At 40.7% G+C, this 18,722-nt stretch overlaps 1 protein-coding gene across 2 annotated transcripts in view; it reads left to right on the top strand.

Annotated features, from left to right (window-relative positions):
• Positions 1-18,722, top strand: part of LOC138206200 (transcription factor SOX-6-like) — a 115,871-nt gene that overhangs the window by 27,898 nt on the left and 69,251 nt on the right. For both annotated transcript variants that reach the window (XM_069162758.1, XM_069162757.1), the window contains exons 3-4: positions 15,483-15,702; positions 18,385-18,595. In XM_069162758.1, the coding sequence (XP_069018859.1) occupies positions 15,484-15,702; positions 18,385-18,595 (430 nt within the window). In that variant the 5' untranslated portion in view covers position 15,483. The remainder of the gene's footprint in view (positions 1-15,482; positions 15,703-18,384; positions 18,596-18,722) is intronic.

Genomic DNA, 18,722 nt, shown 5'->3' with positions numbered 1-18,722 from the left:
TAAAATGCACAGTATATACAGTACAGTATATATCTATATATATTATATACAAACAACCAAGAAACACAGACAACAGTGTTATTGTTGTGTGATGGATTTTGCCAGAGGTGAGTTATTGTACAGTCTTATTGCGGTCGGCAGGAATGATCTCCTGTATCTGTCCTTGTGACAGCGGAGCTGAAGGAGTCTTTTGGAGAAAGTGCTCCGCTGTCCCTGCAGCAGGTGGTGGAGAGGGTGGTCAGGATTATCCAATATGGATAATAATTTGTTCAGCGTCCTCCTCTCCACCACCTTTTCCAGACTGTCCAGTTTGTAGCCGATGATGGAGCCGACCTTCTTAACCAGTTTGTTAAGTCTGTTGGTGTCACCGGCTTCAATGCTGCTCCCCCAGCAGACCACAGAGAAGTACAATGCACTGGCCACAACAGACTGGTAGAACATCTCCAACATCTCGCTGCACACATTGAAGGATCGAAGTTTCCTCAAGAAAAAGAGTCGACTCATCCCCTTCTTGTAGACAGCGTTGATGTTGGTCTTCCAGTTCAGTCTGTTGTCATGGAGACACCCAGGTACTTGTACTCCTCAACCATGTCCACCTCCTCTCCCAGAACTCTCAGCGGTTGTGGAGCCGTCGTCTTCCTCCTAAAGTCGACCACCATCTCTCTGGTCTTGGCCACGTTCAGGAGCAGGTGATTTCTTCCCGCCCACTCCACAAAGTCCTCCACGACTGCCCTGTACTCATCCTCCCGTCCATCCCTTATACACCCTACCACTGCAGAGTCATCAGAGAACTTCTGCAGATGTCTTGACTGAGTTGTACTGGAAGTCAGTGGTGTATAAGGTGAACAAGAAGGGAGACAGAACAGTTCCCTGAGGAGCTCCAATACCACTGACCACCGCATCAGACAGCACACTGCCCAGACGGACAAACTGTGGTCTGCCTGTCAGGTAGTCAGTGATCCAGGAGACGGTGGACATGTCCACCCGCAGCTTCTCACTCAGCAGCAGTGGTTGGATGGTGTTAAATGCACTGGAGAAATCAAAGAAAGTGATTCTCACAGAGTCACCGGTTCCGTCCAGGTGAGACTGAGCTCGTTGCAGCAGGTAGATGATGGCGTCGTCCACTCCCACATGAGGCTGGTACGCAAATTGCAGCGGGTCCAGAGAAGATTTCACCAGCGGCCCGAGGTGGGCCAAGACCAGCCTCTCCAGCACCTTCATCACATGAGATATGAGGGCAACCGGTCGGTAGTCGTTGAGGCCGGATGGAGTCGTCTTCTTGGGGACTGGAACCAGGCAGGACGTCTTCCACAGCACCGGGACTTCCTCCTGCTTCAGGCTCAGGTTGAAGAGGTGTTGCAGGACCTCAGCCAGCTGGACGGCGCAGGTCTTCAGGACCACGGGGCCGATGCCGTCAGGCCCTGCAGCCTTGCACTGGTGGAGTCTCTCCAGCTGTCTCCTAACCTGGCCAGTCGTCACAGAGAGGGGGGTGGGGTGGGGGGGGGGTGGGGGGGTCAAGGTGTCGATGCAGCTCACCAGGGGGGGCAGAAGGGGGGAGGGGGGAGGCAGCAGAGGTGTTTGGAAGGTGTAAGGTGTGAAGGAGACAGATGAGGGTGGTGAACTAAACCTGTTGAAGAAACAGTTTAGTTCATTGGACCTCTCCAGGTAGCCTCCTGGTTGTCTCTCTCTCCCCTTGAACCCAGTAATCTCCTTCATACCGGTCCACACCTCCCTCACGTTGTTCTGCTGGAGTTTTGCCTCCAGCTTCCTCCTGTAGGAGCCTTGCACTCACTCATCTTCTCCTTCAGGTGGCGCTGCACTCTCCTGAGCTCGTCCCTTGGCAGTACTTTATCCAGACTGGTGTGGTTAAAGTCTCCAGTAACTGCCAAAAATGCACCGGGATGCTTAGTCTGCAGTTTAGCCACAGTGGAGTGGATGGTGTCCACTGCTGCCTCTGCGTCAGCTGATGGAGGAACGTACACAGCGATAACAATGGTGGACGAGAACTCCCTCGGCAAATAATACGGGCGCATCCCCACTGCTAGAAGTTCAATGTCCGGGCTACAGAAACGTTCCTTCACACACACGTGGTCGGGATTGCACCACCTCTCGTTCACATAGACTGCAATCCCTCCACCTTTCTTCTTGCCGCTCTGTACAACATCTCTGTCCGCCCGAATAGTCCTGAAGCCGGGTACGGCCGCGCTGTGGTCCGGGAAATGTGAGTGCAGCCATGTCTCGGTGAAACACATGATTCTGCACTCCTGGTATTCCCTCTGGGTCTTTACCAGCGCGCCGAGCTCGTCCGTCTTGTTGGCCAACGACCTCACGTTCCCCATTAAAATCGCCGGTACCGCTGGTTTATATTTCCTCCTCTTCGCTTTCAGCTTAGCTCCAGCTCTGCAACCCCGACGTCTTCTCCGAAGTTCGTCCGGGATTTCAGACCTCGCTCCGGGCAGCAGCAGTAGAGGCCTACTCAGCGCAATCAGCTGATCACGCGAGTAAACAATAACAATGCCCCCAACCAGAAAAGTGGAAAAATTACGGTCCATTGTCTGACCGTTCACTTAACACACGGGAAGAAAAGAAAACAACAACTCCGAAGAGAGGAGAAAGGCTTAAAAATACTTAAAACAAAACACACTCGGGGGGAGCTGCTGTAACAGGCTGCTGCTAGCGCAGCGCCATCTTAGCAAGATGTTCAAGGTAAAGTCTGAAGAGGTGTGTTTTTAGTTTGCGGCGGAATATGTACAGAGTTTACGCTGTCCTGATGTCGGTGGGGAGCTCATTCCACCATTTAGGAGCCAGGACAGCAAACAATCTTGATTTTGTAGAGTGTTTAGCTCGCAGCGAGGGAGCAACAAGCCGATTGGTAGAAGCAGAGTGGAAGGAGCGGGCTGGGATGTAAGGTTGGACCATGTCCTGGATGGACTTAAGTCCGTGAATATCAGCTGCTGTGATTGGTTAGATTAACACCCTCATAGTTTGAAGTGAGGCCTTGTGCGCCATGAACAATGTATATTCTCTGGAGACTGGTAAAGGACAATAGATACCTTGTATGGTGTAGAGAGGCTCTGACCTTTCAGCACACACTCACACCTCTCTACACTCAAGTCTATGACTGGCGTGTACATTTGTTTTTACATACTCCACCTTATGTTAGTATCCCAGAGCAACATGGGGCATGACTTATTCACTTTGCCTGCCTGTTTTTTCTCAGCTAGTATGAACCGGCCACAGAACTGTCTCTCCAGCATTTCATCTGTCTCCGCTCTGCATGTGTTTATTGAACACAGGATGCTCGTCTGTGGTCTCAAATATATCTTATCGACTCTCATGTAACTGCTTTAAATCACTCAGCTCAGTTCCCACAATACACACATATAGCTAAACACACTCACGTGCACTCTATACCATATGGCTTCAGCCAGACCAGGGGACACACTGCAGAAAGGATTAGTCTGGATTGTGACAGCTTGACATGCCGGGGGACACAGACATGCCTCCAACCGCCAAACAAGACAACTGCTCCTGGCCTGGAGAGGAGAAGTTTTCATGGTGCTCAACTGCTGGTTCAGCATTACCTCCCTCCAATCTCCTCTACATTTAAATCAACCTTGGTCACACAATCACAACACCGTGAAGTTGTTTTGTAGATAAATAATCTTATATTCATTTTTACATATTTTTTGACTTGTCATTCTTGTGAAGAATGGATGACAAGTAGTTTGAGAGTAAACAAATAAAAAAAAAGAAAAACTGTAAACTATTTTTATCTATTCATTGGAGAATGGACTTTATTTTTTTATTTTTTGTAGAATAAGTGTAAATAGAAGGACAACCAGGCCTAAAGACTTTTAAGCGTTCAAAAAGCTGCAGTTATCTGCTTCGAGAGCTAACTGCTTCTCAAGCTAAATGCGAAAAAAATAGCTCATGGTACCTTCAATTTAAAGGTTAGACTACGCAAACACATATGATTTATAGAACACTCCAAGCTGCAAACTGAAGGAGAAGATACAAAATGTATAAGGGGATGAATTTTTTTTCTCAGATTCTTGTAAGTTTAGTGTTAAATACAAAAATTATTTCATATCGCTGGCTGACCATAAAAATTTTACGCATTTTGTACTGTTGCACTTGCTGTAAAACCATCTGGGTAAGAGACACAAACCCCTAATATGTTAAAAATGTACCATCTCCACTCTGTCTGTCCGAGGCAGAGTTACACACTGCCAAGATGATAGGAAATTAAATACTGTGTTCTGAGCACAGTTGACTTGTTAGAACCATCTGTACACATTACGCATTCAGTACGGTCAATAATTGAATCAAAATATGTTGTTTATTGTCCGACTGAAAGTAGCATTCCTCTGAATAATGCAGTCATTTTATACCAACAAAGCGGAGGAAATCCTCAAAGCTCTTTCTCAGATAGGGAACAAAGCTCATTGTCAGAGGATAGAGAGGCAACTGGGATTACAACGTGGGCATGCAGTGAAACGAGTTGTCAGTCTTAATCTGGGATTAGCAGGCTTTCGCGCCTCCCGGGTGCTCTAAAAGCCACCTGTTTGGACGCTCATGCAGTTGATGTTACACTCTAGAGCTCCTTATTTGATTGTAATTCTTCTGTTTGCATCAACATTTTAAATTATTTAGTTTTTACATTACAATGATGTAATTTAACATAAAAGAAGATTTAGGAAATACTTTTATTGAAATGTAGTAAAGTAAAAATTGTGCATTTATTAATTCAGATTATCTGGTCCTTTGCAGTTGCCTATTTCTTTGTATTTACTTTGATCATAGCTCCTCACCTCTGTCCCCAAAGACTTTCTGATCATTTGTTGTTCTTTAGATTTGATTTGTCCTCTTATTAAAAACATTTTCATTGTCTGCGATGATTTGCTTTCCCTTGTCTGTTTCATTAAATTGTTGCCGGAAACTAAGAATTGACATGGGACAAAATTGTTCTCCACTTTCCTCTTTGAGAAAGGTTTAGTTCCTGTGGGCCATGTGTCATCTTAACTCAACATTTACTAAATTAGAAATGTGAATCCTGGTTGGACAAATGCAGTCAATTAACAATGAAAAACAGTAAACATGGATGTCTGGTGATTGTTCTCAGCTTTAGTGAGACCCTTGAGTTCCATAATGACTTATTGAAGCTCACTTTTTGCTGCTGCTTGCCTCAGGGCTAATGTGATCACTCATGTGTGAGGGCAGCTGTCATATCGCCACAGGCTTCTCTGATCATTTTCTACTGCTGATGTCACCCTGAAATAGGTTTTACTGCCAATGACACTTTAGAAATTAAACCCTTTGGAAACCCTGCTTTGATCGCTTAATTTTATTTGATGTAGTAAATATGTTTGCATTCCTTCAGGTGATTTATATATATATAAAGGGATGCGTTCAAAAACAGTTAGTGTCATTCTTTTAAAAAAAGAGTGTTCATGATTTCATCTACATTCTTAAGATAATAGGATTTTCCCTTGTTTACAGCTTCTGTCAACTATATGGACAGGTCAAAGTACAACAAGGCTTAAAACTTGTGTAATAAGCTTATTTGTGTATCACAGTGGAGCTATGTTGGTAGCCAAAGAGGTCAAAGGAAGTTGGTGGCTTCAAGTGAGCGGACAGCTGGCTTTGGTACTGCATCAGCTCTTGCTGATAAACAACGTATTACCTCCTCTAAGGTGCTTTAAGCTGATATAGATCAGAGGTGAAAAGAGGTGAGGAGAAATAGAGAAGAGAAATAGAGAAGACAGAGAGAAGGACAGGAGAGTGTGTACTGATGTAGAGATTTAAATGACTAAAAAGAGAATACATACAAATTGACATATACTTTTCAAGGGTCTTTATACTGTATCATTGTTGTTGGAATGAAAGCTTCTTTTCCAACTTTGGATGTCTCTTAACTGTGAAATATTTTAATACCTGATACATTTGTTAGTGCTCTGAGTCCTCTGAGTTTGGAGATGGTTATCTAAACCTAACACAGAAATTCCATTAATAAGTGTCATCAGTAATTTGTCTGACAACAAAAAGATTATTTGTGGGGTTCCTCAGGGTTCTACAACGTTACTCTATTCTTACTGTAATTGTACTATTTTCAGTCTACATGCAAAATAATGTCCAATAGTGACATTTCTTGTTCTATATTTCTGTATATTGTTATGTTGATGATACACAGCTATACTTCACCATGAATCCATCAGGGCTATTCTCTGTTATATTGCTATATATTGCTGTTATACTGTATATCCTTGTCTTTAAGCCTTGGATGTCCCGTACCTTTTTCATTTTAACTGCTGATAAATCCAAAGTGATGTTCTTTGCACCTAGAGCATGTTACGGAGGCAATATTATTTTAGTATATATAAGTTCATGGGTAGCTCAACACTTTAGCTCCATTACAAAGTAACTCACAAAAGCTAAAACATCTACAACACCCCAGCAGGAACTAAAATTAATGTAATATCTTACAATAATACCAGAATGTTTGTAATAGCGTGGAACAGTCCAGTTGTTTATTTCTTGATAGTTTCAAACATACAACGATACCTATATATTTGCTTTATTGTCACTATTATTATCATCCAATTAAGTCTGTTCATATAACGGCTTATGAAAAGACATCATTATTAGACATAATATTCACACCAACCAGGACCTCTTACTACTGTGAACAGGACGGAGCAGACAAATAGTCCTTTTGAGCCACTGAGTGTTGACTTTGGTCTTCAATAGTTTCTTCAATGGTTTACTCTGTATCGTTGCCATGAAGTAGATAAATGTATATGTGTACTGTATTTGTGGTAGCTAGGGGTGTGTTCGTGTGCCAGGAAAAATAACAAGCACAAGGGAGGGTGTTGGTCACTAAGGCCACTTCTGGATTTCTGGGGGTCTGCGGTTTTAGTCTGGCATCACGGAGGTACAGAGCCTGAACACAGAGACCCAGAGCATAGCGATGTGTTTACACCCACTGTACAAACGATGCATTCATCGTTTTTTAAGTGTTCCATCATTGGCTTCCATTGAGATTTTCCATCAGCAGGACTAATGGAGACATCAAACCCCATGTTTGCTGCAGGTGTCTATCTCATGAGGGACAAAATACTTAAATTGCAATGTTTGTCCATGTTGGGAATATTGAAATATTCTGTGGACATTGGGCAAAGGGAATCTCTTTCCACTTATTCCCCCACGGGGCAGGGAAAATGTTTTGGCAAATTAAAAATCCAAGAAAACTATTTTAAAACAAAATATTATCTAATCACTTACATTAAAGGGGAATCCACTCACCACTATTACTGATGCCATTAGCTACCAAACATTTTATTTGGGACAGTCCTGAACTCATTGACTGAACCCTGTCTGACATCCACATCACCATAAATTTACACTTTACTTGAAAGGCCAGCCTTTAACCAATTGTATGATGACCACCATTCTTCAGGGCTACCGCACAGTGAAAAAAACAAAAACAAATGAGAATGTTTATTCTAATCCAGTGAAATTACTATAGTACTTAGTAAATAATTATCCTTAATGCAAAATATTTTTAAATCCAATACTTCTTCACAGCAGACCTAAATATTTTTGGAACATTGTCTGCAAAACTCAGACACATTAAAAGGATGGCTACCTCAACATAAACTTTATAAAAAAATCTACCAGTTGACAAAATCTCTGTCTCGTCAGTGCTCATACACACGTTCCAATAATTCTTTGGTTTATTCCAAACAAACTAACGATGAAGTTGTTGATGCAAACACTGGACAGTTTAAAGACAGTCTTTTGTAAAAATTCAAAAATCCCAAACAAAATTGTGTTAACTTTCCCTTCTCATAGAAACACATTTTGTTTTTACACTGAGGTTAAAACAAAACAAAAGCTAATATTAACGTTTTTCAATCTGCCATATATTCTTACTGTTTTAGAATGGCTTTAACTTCAGAAATTAATTCCGTTATAATCCATACCTTGCCTAAATGCTGCTCCTGCCCATTCTCCCTGAGTGCTGTGTGGTTGGAAATACTTTCTAATGTTTTACATAGATCTCTTCAATGTAACATACTTCTGGTCATACAATGACTTCTGTTTACCTAAGAATCATGGAAGGATTTTGTTGTGACAGCTGATTGATGTAGATACTGTTGGGACCCGATAGTCATGCACAACATCCGCCTTGTGCTTACCTCCCTTCATTGTCCCACTTTAGCTGTGAAAAGGTCAGAGAATACCTGCATTCGCATGTGATAAGCAACGGCAGCTTTGAAATAGAGCAGCTACTTGTTGGCTCTGCTGGCTGCACAGCTACAGAGCTGCCTCTGACAGTCAATCCATGTTAATTAGTTGGAATTTCAGAAAACAAAACTGCTTTTCTTGCTATTAAGGTAGTGATGAAATGGACTTATTTGGGGGTAACTGGCGCTGCTATTGAACTTTTCTATTTTGGGCAAAAGCACCAGGACGAGGGAATCTCTAGGAGAAAACAGGGCAGCATGTGTGTGTTCACATTCCACATGTCTGACCTATGACAGTGCCCTCTGTTTGCAGGACTCTGCAATGATCTAATGAGAGTCCAGACAGACCCAAGATTTATAAGCTGGGGGAGGTGTTCTCATACGAGGCCAATTCTCTTCTCTTTTTCCCCTATTTATTTATCCAAGAAAAGTAACTGAGCACACTTTCTTTTGAGCAACACCCTGCTACTCATTCACACCTGGGAGTTGCCTGGGGCAACCACATCTCTACTTCTGATGGCTACTTTATAACTTCACTATGGCAATTATGTTTTTTAAAGACCTGGACTAACACAATCAAGTATGGCAATTGTAGGATCAAGTTTTTTTTGTTTTTTTTTTGTTTGTTTTGACCCACATTACAAACTAAAAGTCGGGCTCATCAGCTTTTGGTGCTTTGCCTTTGGTCATTTTTTTTTTCATCTGTATTTTGTGAATTCCTTAACTTTATGAACACACAATAATAAAGGAGTGCCACTTTAATTAGTAATTCTGGTTTTAACTACTGATCTTTTTTTTTGTAGTTTTGGCCACCATCATTTTTGATTATGATAGCATTGTACTAAATGTAACTGCTGAATCTGGCAACAAGAAAGTAAAATACAATCATACAGGTTTTAATCAAACCCCTGCAGCTCAATTAGGGCGAATAGGAAAAGTATCATCCAAACTATCAGCTGTAGACGTCTATACCAATTCGCTGATGGATTTCCTGGTTCAACTTTGACCTACTTGATGTAGTTTGCTCAGTTTTCAGTTGTATTATTATCAACATTATGGATGTGCTAACTTTGGTTAAACCTCCAAATAAAGTGCTTGTTTCTTTCTACACTGGACTTTTTTCAGTGATGTCCCTGTTTTACTAGACCTTCGCTTTTACATTGTTTCCAGAGTTCAGTTTCATAATTACATATAGAAATGATGCACAAAACTACAGAATGTTGGATGCTATCGCGAGTTTGCCTGCAATAATGTCATCTTTCTCAGAAGTTGAACTTGTATTGCAACATTTTCTGCTAGAGAGAGGGCCTCTCTGTTTCCATTAAAACCTTCAGTGTTCTCTCTTTCACCTTATTTTCTTGTTGGGACTGTCCAAAAGACAAATAATTCCAAGGAAAGTCCTGTTTTTTTTCTCCTCTTGTGTTTTTCTCTCCTCCTATTCTCTTTAAGTCTCTCGTTCTCTTTGGTATTTCCCACTTCCTCAGTTCTATCCAGCTGGGATGGCTGGAGATTTTACACCCAATTGGTCGAGTAGGAGGCCTTTGTTGGAGCCCTTCTCTCGCTCCACAAGTGGCAGAAGGGACCTGGGTTGTGAATGGTGCTTTGTGTACTGTTTTTCTAAGAGGGGGCCCTCTCTCTCCCGCTCTCATCTGTCACAGGTCCCTCTCCGTCCACGCTCCACAATGCCTGATTGTTTCTGCCAAGTCGCCAGGTTCCAGGCCAGATCTGAACAACGCTTTTCTGCCAAATTCCGACCCTGGTTTTCGTTTTTCTTCCACTCACAAAAGGATTCTAAGTTACTGTCCACAATTTAGAGGGGGACCTAGCTAGCTGTCCACCAGCAACACTTTGTTGTGTTGGATATGTCTCTGAGCTAAAGGCTGTAAGACTTTCCATAGGCAACAAAGGAAGGGAACTTAAACCAAAATGCTCAAAGAGAACAGTAAGTAACATGCTGGGCATACCTTTATTGTAATTATTTATGATGATAGGTAGAAAACATTAATTCAACTTCGATTTTATCATTAGGGTGTTAATCATAAGTGTAATATGATGTTCTTGATTTCGTGCTCATATAAAAGCTCTAAAATGCATGAGGATGAAAAATGAAAACTTCTCACTCAACAGTGCGTGCTCTGTTTAGTTATCAAGCAGGCAATCTCACCAGTATCACTTTCCAAGAAATATCTTAGACAGGATAACTGCTTTCAGGGGAAAGAACTGATGTTTTTCTAGATGTCTGACAATATGAAAAGACATTTGGAGAGCCTCACAGCAATGTGTTTGAAAATGAATTTGTTTTTCAGGTATCAGTGTAACATTATCGTCACATTACTGCTTTCTGAGACTGTCTCAGTGTAGCCAAACTCATTCTTTTGTGGGTCTCGTTGGGAGAGGGTTGTTCCTTCTGCTATGTCTTCAATGTCTTCCTATGTCTCAGTACAGAAAGAGATGATATTGTCACGTGCGAGCTGTGGTCAGACAAAACGCCCCAAATGCTTTTCATTTTTCACAAATTAGGACACATAAATGCTTACTTTCTCATCGTGCTTACACATCTGTTTTGTTCAGTGTTACATTTTTGACAGCCTCAGGGAATCTTGCTTGACTGTAAAGGGTGTTTTACTGTAACTTTTAAAAGCTTGTAGTCGTTTTTTGGTGATGTCGAGCTGTAGCAGTGAATACCTGCCCAAAATATGACCCAATATATCTCTGTTTTTCTTGATGACACTGATTTGAAGAAAAGGGTATTATTGATTGATCATATGTAGCAACTTAATAAGGTCATACTGCATGTAAAGTGCTTTTTCTGAAACTTGTCTGGCTTTCCAGTTTGTCTGATGGAGTTGTTTAAGTTGTTTTTCTCATAAACTCTGACATTATTGTTATTTTTAGGATTTTCCTATTCTTTTTATCAACTTTTTTTTATCCAAAAAAATTCAGTTAAGCTACATGTCACGATGGATTTGAGGCTAGTGAAATTATCTGGCAGTTTTTTTTACATGCAAAAATGATCAACAATTTTAGTAAAAGACAAAAGTAGACAACAACAACAATAAAAAAAAAAACTTGCAGCTTTTGAGTGGCTGAGCCTAACATTTGTTATTTTAGTGAAACAATGGAGTCTTCTAAACACTGATTCTTTGCCTGATGAACAGTGCGTGAAATATACTGTTTTCCTGCTCCAACCAATCCGAAAAAGCATCGTGGCCTGCTTACCAACAAACCACAGTACTGTTGCGTGATGAGACCCTATCAGTGGCAGCGAGTTAAGAGGCTGGGCATTCCTGGCCATATGAGACACCAGTTCCAAGAAACTTAGTCTTAAGCACCCCCATAAACACAGCACCAGCAATATTGTCAGCTAAATATAGGCCCTGTTCTGTCTTCTCCCTCCCCAGCTCCCCATCGCTCTCTCATTGCTCCAGCATGGGTTGCACGACTTGATAATGGATTAGTGATTTGCTGTTTGTTGGTTGTCTGGGTCTTACAATCTCATGTCCCCATGTTGCTGTGTAAAAATAAGGTCTGGCAAAATTTAAACCTCAAGCTGACAGCTTTTGCTATTCCAGTCAGTTCAATCAAGCTATTGTTGGAGAGACGATGGTTGTAAAAATTAATGTCAACTTAATTTATTTTTAAGATAAAGATTTGACACAATGGACAAGTTTTCAATACATCACGTTGTTACAGATTAAAGTGGTGGGTTCCAAACTTCCACTCTGACATCTTACAAAAAGCAGTGTGTAGTCGGGGTCACATTCCAAATGTGTTGTTAACAGCTCCGCCAAATGAAAATGTTTCACTCCAAACCTCTCACATGGTTTAATTTAAAAAAATGTTTGAGCAATCCAGTATCTAACAAAAAAATGTAAGGATTAAATAAATCATCTAAAAACGCTGTTGGACACGGGCTCGAGGTAGTTGTGGCAGTGGCCGAGTGGCGGCTGGTTTCGCACATAATAATTGGTTAAAATTAGTTAGATGTCTACGCCCAGTGGGATGAAACGGCTGAAAATGATTCTCTACGGAGTAAACACAGACCTATATATTCATGCAGTTAATTTGGGTCTGATAACACCAGGCTAATGGAGTATGCATAAATCCAGCCAGCATGGGACCACAAACTCCATATACTGTGACATGAAGAGTGATATCTGGCACTGATGAGATTAATTAGCATTGTGTGAACTCATTTATCAAGGGCTTGAATGTAACGGACATACATTATATATAAAAGTCTCCGGCTTGCTCAAAAAGACAGCCAAATCAAGTGGCAGTATAATACAAAGTATTCCCATTGCTAGATACCTGTTTAGCTGTAATGTCTGAGAAAGCTTGTCATGATCTTAAACGGCATTTTGTCCACCAGCTAATAAGTTGACTGCCTGCCTCGAGTCCTGTGCTGGCTCGTTGGAATACAATGGGAGTTTGGGGGCTTTTTCTCTAAAAACAGCGCCTTGTTGCATCTGAAAATCACATGGATGAAATCTTTGAAACTGACCCAAAACAGTTTAGTTGCTAAATAATGGTAAACTGTTCAGTAAGAGTGTAGCTGCGCTGCAGAGTTTGGTGGTAAATCTCTGCAGATTCAGCCGTATGAGCAACCTCTTATTGAATGGACTGATTGTTATGATAAAGGTTTTTATTGTAGCAGCATAGTGTGTGGATTGTTCCCTTATCTGGACTAACTTACAGCAATAAAATAAATAGATTTTTCAACTTTCCACTGTAAACCCTGAAAAAATTAGGTTAGTAACAACACTGAAAAAAATGAAAAAATATATGAATTTGAGCCTGAATTAGAGTAAATATTGGGATATTTTTCTGTAAAGTCAATAATTAGACAGTATTTCAGATGTTTTTGATAACATGTCTATAGGAGAAGGTGATATAGTTAGGATAGTGTACTATTAATGGGTCTCCAGCATCTTTAGGACAGATTTGAGTGCCTCCTCTAATTCAACCTGCATTACCGAGTCACTGGAAGCTGCATTCCAGCAAAGGTTGTAAAAGACGACATGTACCAAACATTATGACCTACAGAATCACTGAACAGAATCACTGAACAGTCAAACCAACATAGAAATCAACTCATTTAATGTCATGCATTACGTATCACTCAGATATACTATGTACATGCAGAACACAAATGGTGATGGTTTTCTTCACAACTACACATCACACAGTTCTCACATACACTATTTGGATTTACGCTGGAACAAACTTTTCCTTGTCCATCCTCTCTGTCCTCCTTTCATTATTGCTCTGGTTGCTCTCTTTTTAGTAATCTTTTTCTCTCTTTTGTTTAGCGCACGGTAACATTTGGTTATATTCTGTTATGGTTTTTTAACTACCTATGTATATTAAATATTTTCACCTTTTTTTTTGCCTCCCCACACATGCAGACTGCAACCCTGCTCCTTCTTTTCAGACATTTGACCGACGGTCGGGCTTACGTTTAAGGGAACCCGGGAGGCTGCATATTTCAGAGATGGATGGCCTGCTGTGATTTATTGCATGCCAACGCTGAAGTAGCAATCTGTTTTGCTTCACAGAAGTTGTGCGTGTGCGTGTTTGTTTGTGTGTGAGGTAGGAGGCACTGTTCTTTAGGAATCAGAGCAAAAACAGTTAATGTCAGTCTGATGCCATTTCTGTTGGAATCAGTTATCACTGAGCAATTTGAGTTGGGTTTGTTTCTATAGACTTGTTTGAGTTTGTGGGTGCTTGTGTATTTGTATTGGAATATGTACTTAGCCACATGAAACAGAACATTAAGGAAAAGTGAGCTTGTTTTTAGATTTTAAATAAGAATTTAGAGCTGACACTAAGCTACTAGAGAGGAGGGTTGAGGTACACAATGTGGTCAATAAATTCCTCATAAGTACAGTGAAACAAAGGGTCGTCATTACAGGAAATGATGTATTGGTCTAATGACTCTCTCAGCCTGAGGCTCACATTAGAAAAAAAGAGAGATTTTTCCACTCAAACTCAGCAGCAGAGCATCTGCTTCTTAACAGCTCCGAGGGGATGAGAGGCCTTGATGCTGCTTAATAGATTAATAGATTATCCCCATGTGCTTCTGTATGTGTGTGTGTGTGTGTGTGTGTGTGTGTGTGTGTGTGTGTGTGTGTGTGTGTGTGTGTGTGTGTGTGTGTGTGTGTGTCTGAGAGAGAGGAACATTCGGTATGAAAGCGTGTAAATTACTCTGAATGAGTGTGTCTGTAAATACCAAAAATATAATATGTACTTTAGATTTCTTGTATGTGACTGAACTGTAATTACATCTTTAGCATTCATGTCTCTGCATTTTAAATAAAACGGTGGGTTTGAATTATCTATTTAAATGCATGGTTCTGAAATCGCCAACAGTTTTTTTTGTGGCTTCAGTATGCAGTCAGTGGGGGGGACAAAAGTCTAAAATTATTTAACATATTATTTTAAGTAAAATTATACAAATGATACTGCTGATTTACAAAAACCTGAATCCAGCGACCGAGACAGTTAAGAATTGTTCAAACAATGTACATAAGTTGAACTTGACATATTGTCGATATAATATTTCATATTTGAAAAATTACAAGAAAAAACAAGTATCAATGAAGATGAACGTAAAGTCCATCAACTCATCTATGTACACTTGCTACTTTCTGTGTAAAATGATCTAAGTTAGTCGAATAATAACAATGTTAATTAAAGTGCATTTGCAGATATTTTTATCACGTAAAAAAGAGTATGAATATAACGTTCTAAATACAATACGATAAATATAGTTACTTACTGAATATTATATCTCCTAACTATTATATTTTTAAGTGCTGAGTTCAGTTGGGTAGATATGTAGGTCCCCTTTAAGTAAGTTAGAGACTGTTAAATTAAAACTGTACTTTGATGAAAGCACATCAGAAGTCCAAATATATAACTATGTAAAATGGGAGGAGACATATTTGACCTGTATATTTGTTTTATTTATATACAACGTGAATAGGGAAACTTACTTTGTTTTCACTGGTGGTGTTTTAGTGTTTGCAATGTTCCACAGAAATTGCTCCATAGCTTCCAGGAAGGCTTTGGTTACAGTCTTACCAAGACCTCTCAATATTTATCATCATGACATCAGCAGCACAAGTTTTCTGCTGCTCATGTATTACGTCAGTCCTGGCAGACAACACTGTAAGTCTGCAAACTGAAGTCACCAAAAATAAAAAAGCCTTTTTATTTATCTCTTTACAGAATGATGTCTTCCCTACGAGCAACGCCTCCCTTTCACCAACCGTCAGAGGAAGCAGAAGGGATAAGTCAGGACAATGCAGCCTGGGCTGGTGATGATCGAGAGGTCCCAAAAGAGACAGTGTCGTCCCCTTTACATGACCAACTCCACCCGGACGTACTGCAGCCAATCAGACAGAAACCGATGGATGCTGAGTGGGAGAATGTCGGCCCCGGTGTGATGGTGAGAAGTGAATTATGCACAGAGCTGAAAAATTGACCATATCTTATCTTGAGCTATGTTCCCATAACTCAAACCTATAAAACAAATGGGGTTAGTGTGTGTACACAGTGTACACACTCAGGCCACATGACTCATAAAACACTCATGAAATACATGCAGGAGTACACAGGGTGTGCAAATTCTCATGCATAGTGATGATTGTGCACTATTGGTTCACACACACACTTTAATGCATGTATTCACAAACATGTACTGTGCTCACACACTCACACACACACACACCAGCAGTTCTCTCTTGTCTGTGTGCTACAGGCAGTGCTGTAGGCAGCCCAGTGAGGGTCTTCCTCTGGAGGGTTATACCCCTTGCTTCTTCTCATCTCCACTGCCTGTTTTCATGTGTTTGTGTGTGTGTGTTGAGGTGTTAGTTACTTGGCTTCAGGTTCTGTTGGTCCCAAATGGACAAGGCGTGTTTGACTTCAGCCTCCGAGGGAAGGGAAAAGTTCTTAAAATAAAGTTTCCTTTGGTATCATTATTGTGGCAAAACACATTTAACATTTCCCAGAAAAAGAGTCACATCATTTTTTTTTTAATTATTTGGAATTCTGGGTTGTTCATTCTTACAAAAGCATAATTTGATAAAATTGAAACATTTACCCACTCTCAGTGCTTGATAAGAGCTTTAAAGGCAATTAAACATGAATGAAAACAAAATTTGAAAACCTCACTTAGTATAACTATGCAAACTTCCTTTCTATTTCACCGTCTTTTGTATTTTCTATGTCTTTTTCTTTTTTTGGTCTCACACTAGCAAATGTGACTGTTGTCCGTTATGGGAGAAGACTGATAGGAACATAGGAAGAAGTAATTCTTTCAAGTGTGTTCAGAAGGGAGAACCAGTTTTTGGCTCGAAAATAACCAAGTACAATGTTTGAAATAGTTGAAAAATGTTGACTCCATAAAGTCAGCAAGAAGATGAAGTGGTAATACAGCACAAAATAGCTTTGAATAAGTGAAACACTAACATGGAAGGTGACATGTTGTGAACAGATAAGGGGGAAACAATATCCTGCTTCACTTTGTCCTGTCACCAGCCTCCAACATCAAGGAACACCTGAAAACAAAACTTTGTCGGGCAAGTTCAGGCTTCCTTTATCAATCAGTGGACAGATACTCTACTTACGTCTTATTTTCAGATTTCTTTCTGACAAATAATCTTCCTTAGTAAATAACACATTTTGAAAACAGATAATTCATAGACTGCTTCTGATCAAGCTTATGATATGCTTTGTTAGATATTTCAGTTTTACTCTTTAGTATCATGTCTTTTGAATCCAGAGTGAGCTTCAATACATGCCCAGCTCAGGTTTCAATGCCTCACTCAAGGACAATTTACAAATTCAGAAGAATAATCATGAACATGCATTGTCTGCTGCAGAGAGTGAATGTGTAACCTTTAGGTTTAACATTTGATCTGACCATCAGAACTTCCTGCCCACAACATACTGTTGTATAACTCCTGGCCAGTCTTGTGCAAGGACCTGAAAAAACACACCCGAACAATCCACGAGTGACACACTATCTTCTAATCCTCATTACAGAGGCATCTTCCGCTTAAAGACAAAGTGCACAACAGGGCCTCCTCGAGCCATTTCAAGGGCATCTTAAGATCCCGCTGTTAGCCAAAGCCCCTTGTCTTTGAAACATAAGCCTCCTAAAGTTCTTGGAGATCCCCCCACTCTGTAAGGGCAGGAGAAAGCATCCAGAAATAGCCCCGGTGTTATAACACCTGTGCTAAAGTGTCTGTTGTGTGGGACAATATGGTCATCTTGAAGGGCTTATCATCTTGACAAATATAGATGCCTGATGTCTCCTGCTTAACTCATAACCCTGCAGAGCAGACAACAGTGGGACACACACACACTTGTCATGCTGCACAACATGTAAAGAACCATTACATAACTATCCTCCATTGTCAACAAGTCTTGTCAACAAGGCCTGAAAAAGACCATGCCTCAGACATCCACTTTTAATTCCATTAAGTCAGTAATTTAGTATCACCTGCAGACAGCTGTTTATAACTATGGATAGCTATGCCAGTTTACGTCTGCGTGATAACAAACAATTTCAATTTATGAAAATATATACTAGTCATTGAGGCTGTATGCTGTAAGGTCTAAGGCCGACTGCAGAAGCTAAGAAAAATGACTTGTGTGACATTTAAATTAACAAATCAGTTATTCCACTTAATACCAGACTGCTGTGTTGTTCTATTTTCTGTATTGAAATGAGTTTACTTTTAAACAACTGAAAAACATACTTGAATGTCATTCTTTAGCGTCTCAGTATAAAGACATGTAATGGAGAAATGCCTCAGTGGTCCTGATGACAGATAGATCAAGTTCTGTAGTCATCAATTTCTGTCAGTAGCAAAATGCTATCCCAAACTTGACATTGGCCATGTCACACTAGGCAGCACATGCCAAGGTAAAGCACAGCTAAGCAAGCAATTGCTTCATCGAAACCAATACTGATGGGATATACAGTGTATATTTATGGGATGCATTTATATGCTCTATGTTAAAGAAGAAAAAGTTGACAGCACAAATTTAATGATCGCTTACAGAAATCAAGCAGTTAATTACTGTGTGCAGCTTTGAACACTCATTCGCTGTTTCTTCCCAGGACAATGAAAGCAGCAAAAACTGCTCACTCTACTCTTACCGGACTATCTCTACCTCTCCACCCAAGCCAGAGGAGTATTCCAGGGATCGCGGAGAGCCAATGATCGGCCTCGCCTTTGGAACGCCGGAGCGCCGCAAGGGAAGCCTGGCAGACGTGGTGGACACACTGAAACAGAAGAAGCTTGTGGAGCTGACCAAGACAGAACAAGATGGTAAGAGAAAGTCTTCAGTTTGTGTGTGCATGTATAAATCTGTGTGCGTTTTGTCTGTAATGTCTGCAGGAAGAGTTGGGGCACAATCGCTACTTTTAAGCCTTGCCTTACATTCAGACCTGGAGGC

This window comes from Embiotoca jacksoni, unplaced genomic scaffold (assembly GCF_022577435.1).
Source record: "Embiotoca jacksoni isolate LCO1_2020_lvr unplaced genomic scaffold, fEmbJac1.0.p SCAF_3, whole genome shotgun sequence".
Taxonomy (NCBI): domain Eukaryota; kingdom Metazoa; phylum Chordata; class Actinopteri; family Embiotocidae; genus Embiotoca; species Embiotoca jacksoni.
The sequence above is the reverse complement of the archived record's forward strand: the minus strand, read 5'-3'. Positions and strand labels throughout refer to the sequence as shown.